Source organism: Osmerus mordax, chromosome 21 (assembly GCF_038355195.1).
Source record: "Osmerus mordax isolate fOsmMor3 chromosome 21, fOsmMor3.pri, whole genome shotgun sequence".
NCBI lineage: Eukaryota > Metazoa > Chordata > Actinopteri > Osmeriformes > Osmeridae > Osmerus > Osmerus mordax.
In genome coordinates, this window is record NC_090070.1 from 11,340,321 (window position 1) to 11,349,982 (window position 9,662).

Sequence of the window (9,662 nt, forward strand, 5' to 3'; positions counted from 1 at the left end):
CTCAACACAGCAAAGAGAAGACCCCCCCCTATCCCCCCCTCCCCCTTCCCCACCCCTTCTTCCAACTGTAATACAAAACAGTTGAGCCGTAATTGTTTTGTTGCAGTCAAAGCCTCAACCCTGTATCTGTGTCACTGTGTCATAAGACACATTGTGAAACCTGATGGGCCTACCCCACCCACCCCACCCACACACACACACACACACACACACACACACACACACACACACACACACACACACACACCTGGGGGTTCCCTGAGGGGAGGCAGAGACTCGGGTGGAGGCTGGGAGACTCTAAATGGAGGACAGGTGCCATGGATCAAAGACGTTCGCAGAACTCCTCATTGAGCTTTGTAAGCTCGTCCACCTCCTCCTCTTCCTCCCGTTCGAGTCTGAGAGGCAGAGAGGTCGCCTGTGTGACCCTGGAGTCTGGGGGAGGGTCCAGGGTAGGGCTCTGGGGCTGTGGCTGGGGGTCCGTGGGCCCAGAGGGCCTGGGAGCGTCCCTATACCCCTCGGCTTTCACCCCAGCGGGCTCGTCTGTGCCCAGATCTAGCCCCTGTCCTGGGGGAGGAGGAGCGTGACGAGAGGAAGAGGAGGATGAAGAAATGGGAGGAGCCAGCGCTTTGGCGGCGGACTCAGACGCCTCATTGGCCACCTCCGTCACGGTCGAGGTTGCAGCCTCCCCGCCCCCTTGCGAGACAGCCAATGGGGGCTGAGAACCTGACAGCCCAGTCTCTATACTTGGTGGATACAGGAAGGTCCTCATTTGACCTTTGCCCTTGACGTTAACGGTACCACGGTAGTCAAACTCCAGCCCCATGGCGCTGAGCGCCGTGTGACTCTCCTCGCTGACCTGGACGCGACACTCCACCCCCGTGCTGTCCATGCGGCTGGCGATGTTGACCGTGTCGCCCCAGATGTCGTACAGCAGCTTGGTGGTGCCGATGACCCCCGCCGTCAGCGGCCCGTGGTTGAACCCGATCCTCAGCTTGAAGCCGAAGCCCAGCATGTTCTTGTTGAAGTCGTCCAGCACGCCCGTCATCTCCAGGGCAAAGTCGAACAGCGCCCTCAGGTGGCCGAGAGGGTGACCTTCGCCGCCTCCGCCGCCTCCGCCGCCGCAGCCGTCGTCCTCGCAGTCGGAGCAGCGCTGGACGTTGAGGCCGGACGCCGCCATGTAGGTGGCGCCGATGGTCTTGATCTTCTCCACGTTGGAGAAGGCGGGCTTGTGGAGCAGCTCGTCGAAGTCGCCGATGAGCTCGTTGAGGACGCGGTAGCACTCCTTTCCCCCCTCGTAGCTCTCCTCGTAGAACTCGCTGAAGTTGACGATGCTGGCGAAGATCACGCCCACGTCGTCGTGGTTCTTGGAGTAGCTCTGGTTCACCTGGTGGACGGAGGGAACGGGAGGAGGAGAGAAACGGGGGAAAGATAAGGTGACGGGCCAACAGGATTCGACCGTTGAATTGTTCCTCTCGATGCCTGGTTCACTAGCAGCGTTGCTACAAGGACGAGTGTGAATAATAATGATGAATGCGTTCACTTCATTCATTAGTCGGTGAACCAATCGGGTACCTTCAGCTGCTCGGCAACGTGGATGGGGATGATGTTGCCCAGCAACCAGTTGGCCTGGTCCCGCATGGTCCTGATCTTGCTGCGATGCTTGTCGGCCTCCACGTTGCCGTGGTAATGCAGGCGGTAGCTGACCTCGAACTCGCGGTTGAGGAACCAGACGAGGAGGAGGAGGAGGAAGAAGGCCAGGACGGCCTCCTGGAGCAGGAGGTCCACCGGGGTCACGGGCTCGGACCAGCCTGCGGGGGTGGCGGGCCAGGTCTCTGAACTGAGATTACTGCAGGGAGGGAGGGAGGTAGGGAGGGAGGAGAAAGGTGTGGGAGAGAGGGAGGGAGGGAGAATGAGAACAAATCAGGAGTGTGTCATGAAATAGAGAGTATAAGAAGGCATGGGAGAGGCATGGGGCAGCCAGGGAGAAACAGATGGTCGCGGGGAAAAGGAATCATAGACAGATAAGAGGGGAGGGGATTCAGCTGATAAGAAACATTCAAATTAACCCCACCCACTCCGGGCTAACACACCCATCCAAAACTACACAACAATAACGTACATTCACGGGACTATGCCTTGCTATTCAGTACACACACACACACACACTCATGAGTACATGGTGTGTTCTTTGCTGTTCCACAACCAGAAAAAACGGTTCTCTCCTTCCGTTCTCTCTCTCTCTCTGGCTTGGTGCTGCAGCTGACCTGTGGCTGCAATAAAAAGAACTAGCCAGCTAGCGAGCTAGGTGACTTATACACACCACCGTAGCTGACATTTAGCAGCTATTTCTGTAGTGACACACTCTGTGTGTGTGAGTGTGTGTGTGTGTGTGTGTGTGTGTGTGTGTGTGAGAAGGTAAGACAGAGAGAGAGTGTGTTGTGTGTGTTGCAAACACGTTAGAAAGGGGCCCTCTCTAAATGTCACTCATTCATCAAAGTTCGGTGTTTCCACGGCGACACTCACCCTACAGCTGGAGAGGTGTCATTACTGGAGCTGAAAGACAGAAGACTCCTGTCAGTTACAACAGAACGCACACACACACACACACACACACACACACATACACACACACACACACACACACACATACACACACACACACACACACACATACATACACGCACACGATGTGATGGAAACTTGAGATTTCCAGCGTGCCGAACACGTTGTGAGTGGACAGTTGTGGAGTTGCGAGGCGCAGTGGCTCACCCTGGCCTGTAGAGGGGGCTGGAGAGGAGCAGCAGCAGAGCTGCTCCTGCAGCTGTGGCCAGGACAGAGCGCATCCAGAAGCTCAGCTGGCAGAAGTTACAGTACTGGATGATGGCAATGATGGTGGCACAGCACAGGAACTTGGTCACCTTGGAGGAGATCATTTAGCAGACGCTCTTATCCAGAGCGACTTACACACAAGTACGATGATCATCTGGCTACGGTCCTGTACATGCCGGCTGTCACGCGTGAGCGTGTTTACAGTATGATCACGTGAGCGTGAACACACACACACCCTTCACACTAAACAGGAATTACGAGCTGCTTTCAAAGCAGACTAATAACATATATTTCTTCCTCCCCTCCCCCCCATCTCTCTCTCTCACTATCACTCATGTCCTCTCTCTCTCTCTCTCTCTCTCTCTCTCTCTCTCTCAACCATTCTATTCTCTCACCCTCCGTTACTGCCTCTTGGTATCTTCAAAGAGGAGAAAGTTCCCCATGTCTAATTAGACCCTCTACCCAGAAATACCACTTTGATCTGACTGCCCTCAAGGAACAACACTGGAAGGGGGGGGATAGGGGAGGGGGGGTTGTGTATCCATGAGAAACAAGATATCTAAACACTGAAGCTCACAAGAAGAATCGTGAGAATGAAAAGAGAAAAGAAAACTATGTGTGGTTGGTTCTGTTGCTGCCCAAACTAGGCCCTCTCACCCTCCCTCTCTCCTCTCCTTTCTCTGCCCCCTCCCGCCTTCTCTCTGTCCTTCCTCACTCTCTCCTTTCTCTGCCCCCTTCTCTCTATCTCACTCCCTCCTCTACTCCTCCCCCCCCCCCCCTCTCTCTCTCTCTCTCTCTCTCTCTCTCTCTCTCTCTCTCTCTCTCTCTCTCCCTCTCTCTCTTTCTCGTCTTGTTAATCTATATCTCTGTATCTCTCCCTTGCTCGTATCTTTCTGCACATAAAGGACTGTAATATGGAGAGCCGCATCAACAGGTCGGCGTGCCAAAGTCCACAAGCGTAAACCTTCCTCTGTCTGTGTGGTTGGCCTTCTACGGCCTTTCTGGGGCTAAACCCAAGCTGTCTGGAGACAATGCTAGCTTAGTCTCTCTTCTGGTAGCTAGCTAGTATCCATACCACCAGCCACCTCTGGTAGCTAGTTAGCATCCATACCACCAGCCACCTCTGGTAGCTAGTTAGCACCCATACCACCAGCCACCTCTGGTAGCTAGCTAGCATCCATACCACCAGCCACCTCTGGTAGCTAGCTAGCATCCATACCACCAGCCACCTCTGGTAGCTAGCTAGCATCCATGTCACTAGTAACCTCTCATCCATCTCTTCTTCTTCTGTCACTACCCCCCTCTCTCTGTCCCCCAGCCTCCTACTCCCCCCCCCCCATCCTTACCCCCCCCCTTCCCCCCCCCGCACCCACACACTTCCCTCTCGTACCTGCAGGGACGGGGGACCGCTAGCGAGGTGGGAGAACACAGAGATAGCAGGAAGAGACACGAGCACGGCGCCGACCAGGTGTCGGGGCAGCCAACCGGACACTCCCTGGAGGAGGGTCTGGGTGCAGGGCCGCACATCAGCCAGGTAGAAGGTCATCCTGGAGAGGAGAGGGTGAACAAAGGGAAAAGAGATGGTAAACAAGTGCAGGCAATGCACGGTACAGCACCCTTAGCACCCATTAACTGTCTCTCTCGTTTCCTTTTGTGCTCCCTTTCTCCGCCCCTCCCTCCCTCGCCTCCCTCACTTTATAGACAACACCAGGGAGACCAGCTCCAGCAGTCCGGCCACCGCGGCTAGCGCCATGGCGGCGGGCGGGGGCGTCGCCGCGGCAACCATGGCAGGCAGGAAGCAGGCGAGGGTGAGCGCCAGGAAGACGGAGCAGGAGAGGAGGACGTCCAGGAGGGAGCTGAAGGTGGGGCTGGCGAAGGTCTGGACCGGGGCCTTGTTCTCCACCTGGGGGAGGGGGGAGGAGCAGGAGGAGGAGGGGGTAGAAGGAGGAGGAGGGGAGGAGCAGGAGGGGGAGGAGCAGGAGGAGGAGGGGGTAGAAGGAGGAGGAGGGGAGGAGCAGGAGGGGGAGGAGCAGGAGGAGGAGGGGGTAGAAGGAGGAGGAGGGGAGGAGCAGGAGGGAGAGGAGCAGGAGGAGGAGGGGGAAGAGCAGGAGGAGGAGGAGGAGAGAGGGAGGGAGGGAGGGGTGAGGTAACAGGAGGAGGAGGGGAAGGTGAACAGGAGGAGAAGGGGGAGGAGGAGGAGGAGGAGGAGGAGGAGGAGGAGGAGGAGGAGGAGGAGGAGGAGGAGGAGGAGGAGGAGGAGGAGGAGGAGGAAGAACAGTAGTGTGTGAGAGTTGAGGTAGTTATGACACAGTCTAATTAAAACTGTAACAGCTCACATACACCAGCAGGGGGTTGCAGGACTGTTCAGGGAATATAAGTAAATGTGTGTATTCTGTCTGTGTGTGTGTGTGTGTATTCTGTGTGAGTGTGTGTGTATTCTGTGTGTGTGTGTGAACAGTACCTCTTCCTGGTAGCTGACCCTATAGGCTGTCTCCAGGGGCCTCTCCAGGAAGTTGAGGCTGATCTTGTTTATGGGTGGTTTGAAAAAGTAGTCCTTCATCAGACTAGAGTGAGATACACACACACAACGAGAATGTTTCAGACACCAGGTTAGAAACACATACAACTACAGTGCTTCAGAAACCAGGTTAGGGAGTCTTGTGTGTGGAGGGAGGGGGAGGGGGAAGTGTTCTTAAAACCAAAACAATATATGTAGTAGAGTGACGCTAACGTGAGAAACAAAGAGCATCCAGAGTCTTCCGCGCCCCTCACCTGTCCTCCTTGATGACGTCAACAAAGTGGGCGTCGCTCCTCTCCCGGAAGTTCTTGGAGCGGAGGGAGATGAGGGCGGAGTGGTCCATGCCCGCCCCCGCCGCCCCGGCGCGCGCCCCCGCCGCCCCGGCGCCCGCCCCGGCCGGGCTGGTGCCCGTCCCCGTCCCCGTGCTGTTCTTCTTCTCCTTCTCCTGCAGCATTTCATACAGGGAGCTCTGACTGGCCCTCACCGGGTCCTCCAGCGGAGGACTGAGCAGCCCGTTGACCACCCTGGGGCTGTGGCCTGGAACGAACTGGAGGGAGGGAGGGAGGGAGGGGAGAGATGGATGGAGGGAGGGAGGGAGGGAGGGGGGGAGGGAGGGAGGGGGGGAGGGATGGAGGGAGGGAGGGGAGAGATGGATGGAGGGAGGGAGGGAGGTAGGGGGGGAGGGAGGGAGGTAGGTAGGGGGGGAGGGAGGGGAGAGATGGGTGGAGGGAGGGAGAGCTTGTTGAATGCTTCGCAGCTAAAAGTGTGTGTATTACATATGCAGTTGTATCAGATAGCGTGTCTGAAGTGCTTTTCCAGAGTGTGTGTGGGCGTGTGTGTGGGTGTGTGTGTGTAAGGCTACCTTGGCACAGTTGGTCTTGAGTTCCTCCTGGCAGCCGTTCAGGACGGCCCCCTCCTCTGTGTGCTCCGCCCCAGGACACCCCCCCACAGCACAGGGCCCACACTGGAGGGGGAGGGGAGCAGGGGGAGAGGAGCAGGGTGAGAGGGGGAGAGGGAGAAAGACGAGGACAGGGAGGAGGAGAGAGCAAGAGCAAAAATGCAACAATTAAAAAGCGGGGAAAAAAAACTGAAAAAGTTGTCGAAGAAGTCGGGGGAGAAAGAACTTCTTTTCCTCCATTCTCCCTCTTTCCACCCCTCTTTGGACCCACCTTGATTCTGTCGGGGGGGCGTGAGGGGAGGAGGGGTTCGGCATCCGCCCCCCCAGGGATGAGGTCAGGGGTGTGGGGACGAGGGGCAGGAGGGAGGGGGGCACTGTCCCCTACTGTGTCCCCCCAGCCTCCCAGGATGAGCTGAGAACAGTCGCACGGAGCGTGCTCAGACTTCCTCCTCGAGATCAGGTAGGTCTTCAGTCCTGATGAGGGGAACACACACACACCACACACAGCACACACACACGTACAGAAAGACACACACACACACACTTCAACTGTTGGAGTGAAAGCCGGACTGTTTCAGATGGGTGTGTTTGTTTAATGACACATGGCTGGAGTTGCCCTGTTCACACTCCTGTGGGGCCAACAAGTACACAAACACCGGATTACAGAGGTGGTCAAGGGCCAGCTCCTATCTGCATGTTCAAACAGAGACCGACTTGTGCTAATATGGTTAGCTTGCTCTCCGTCGGTACAGAGATGCTGATGCTAATTGTGTAAGCTTGTACTTTTGTACAGAACTATGAGGTCAAAGCTCAAGTGCTAACAAGGCTAGCTTCTGACCCAATAGATAAGACACTGTTGATGATTTGATAGCTAGCATGCAGAATCTATGTAAAGATGTGTCTTATGTATGGTGGCCATCTGGCACACTGAGGGATCCATAGCAAGGCTTGTTCTAGAACCCTTTTCTGGTTTAATGTGGGTGTTCTCTTTGCAGGTTTATGCAAATATGAACCTGTGTTATTTTATGTATGTGGTCACGGATTGTAAATTGGGGTTTTATTTCTTTTGGAAAAACTAATTCAACATACACTATGAGCTTTTCATTGAAGCGCCACAGAAAAGTTTGTGAGACTGTGTGTGTTTGTGAGAGAGGGAGAGGGAGAGGGAGAGGGAGAGGGAGAGAGAGACAGAGAGGGAGAGGGAGAGGGAGAGGGAGAGGGAGAGGGAGAGGGAGAGGGAGAGGGAGAGGGAGAGGGAGAGGGAGAGGGAGAGGGAGAGGGAGAGGGAGAGGGAGAGGGAGAAAGAGAGAGAGATAATGTGTGTGTATGTGTCAGATTTTGCTTGTGCCTTTTGTCACAAAGGGCTTTTCAGTTAGCCTGTAGTCCACACCGACAGTAATCCATCACCCTAGTATCTCTCTGTCATCGGTCCCAGACCATACCTAATACACATACACATTTTCCTAGAGAATTGTTTATAGACAGAGGTTCAAACAAACAATCCAAAACAAACAAAGGTGAACAACAATAATATAGTTTCTCTTTCACTCATTCATCCATCAATCCATCCATCCGTTCATACTACATTCCTCTCCCAAACCCATCCATCCATCCCTTCCCTCTTTCTCTCTCTCATCCATCACTCTCGCATCCATCTAGTCACTCTTCTCTTTTCTTCTCACCGGATTTTTCTTTTCCTCGCTAAACGGCTATTTCAGTAAACAAACAACACAGTCATCCGTGTTGTTCCTGCTTACCGGAGTTCCTAGAATCAAAGCTTGAAAACCGTGACACCAATTGAACATCTATTCTTGCCAGACAACGCACACCCAAACACAGGCAGGAGGTAACAGGGGGCGAGGCCCCAACCAAGCTCAAATCGGACATTATAAACCGGCACAGCCAAACTCAGACCGTGTCTGAGTTTGTGTGTGTGTGTTTGAGGAGGAAAAAGAAGTGTGTATGAGAAAGCATCACCACACACACACACCCCTCTGTCTGGTCTGTGTCTAGTTTTTTTTTTACATACACACACACACACACACACACAGGGCTGCAGGCCAGGGCACAGGGGAAGGACACCCCAGTGTGAGAAACAGCATGAGGAAGTGAACAGAGAGTTGTATAACAGTGGGCAAAGCCCCACACACACATACATACATACATATTCATACACACAAAACGCCTCTTCTACTCATAATTGACCATGTATAAGAGAGTTGTGTGTGTGTGGCACTGTGCGTGAGTGTGTGAGGGAGTAAAACAACCGGACAGTGAGTCTGTGTTTGTGTGTGTGATTATGCGTGTGTCTGTTTGTGAGTGTTCGTTTGTACAACCAGACATCCCTGTGTAACTGTGTGTGTGTGTGTGTGAGCTCTTGAAAGGTCATTGAGTTTAGCATGCCTTGCATAACACACATTCCACCTCCACTACCATTTTCAGGGTTAGGGTTAGTTGTTTTAGCTTTAAGCTCTAGAACTACAGCCATGACCCCTGACAACCATCTAGTGTTCTAGAACTACAGCCATGACCCTGACAACCATCTAGTGTTCTAGAACTACAGCCATGACCCTGACAACCATCTAGTGTTCTAGAACTACAGCCATGACCCTGACAACAACTAGTGTTCTAGAACTGCAGCCATGACCCTGACAACCATCTAGTGTTCTAGAACTACAGCCATGACCCTGACCCTGACAACCATGTAGTACTATCATCTTCATCACCATCGCATTCTCGCCTAGAATCCAAATGCTGGTGTGTGTATACCTAAGGTAACACACCTGTCTGTGTTTAAGTACCCTTTTATCTTGTTTAACAAACTTACTGGATTTAATTCTCTGTGCATTTACTGTGTGTGTATGTGTGTGTGTGTGTATGCGTGTTTGATAGTGTGTGTGTGTGTGTGTGTGTGTGTGTGTGTGAGTGTGATACACTTAACCCTCCTGATGGATTCTATTGATTCTTTTTTCCACTGGGTTCAACACACACGCACACACACACACACACGCACACACACATCTAATGAAAGAATAATCTGTAATATCTACTGTACTGTCTCGCTTTCTCTCTTTCTGTCTACTCCTTCTTCTGCTCTTCTCTTCAACTATGTCATTGTTCCATGCACACTCACTCACACCCACACACACCCACACACACACACACACACACACACACACACACCCACACACACAGTCTACCCCCCTCTCTGGCCCAAAGGCCATTGTGTCCTTGAGAGGAGAGTGGTACACTCAAACTGCCCAAACAATGAGAGAGTCCGAACACAGAGAGAGAAAGAACTGAGAGAAAGGGAGGGAAAAAAGACAGAGAGAGAGAGAGAGAGAGGGAGAGAGACAGAGAGAGAGACAGAGAGAGAGAGAGATACAGAGACAGAGACAGACAGACAGAGAGAGAGAG

The 9,662-nt window shown here is 53.5% G+C and overlaps 1 protein-coding gene across 1 annotated transcript in view; it reads right to left on the reverse strand.

Annotated features, from left to right (window-relative positions):
- Positions 1-214: 214 nt before the first annotated feature.
- Positions 215-9,662, reverse strand: part of adcy9 (adenylate cyclase 9) — an 18,759-nt gene continuing 9,311 nt past the window's right edge. Inside the window, 10 exon segments of the mRNA XM_067258820.1 lie at positions 215-1,384; positions 1,573-1,846; positions 2,524-2,553; positions 2,770-2,918; positions 4,220-4,376; positions 4,524-4,732; positions 5,291-5,393; positions 5,602-5,894; positions 6,210-6,311; positions 6,517-6,719. Coding sequence (XP_067114921.1) covers positions 323-1,384; positions 1,573-1,846; positions 2,524-2,553; positions 2,770-2,918; positions 4,220-4,376; positions 4,524-4,732; positions 5,291-5,393; positions 5,602-5,894; positions 6,210-6,311; positions 6,517-6,719 — 2,582 coding nt within the window. The 3' untranslated portion in view covers positions 215-322.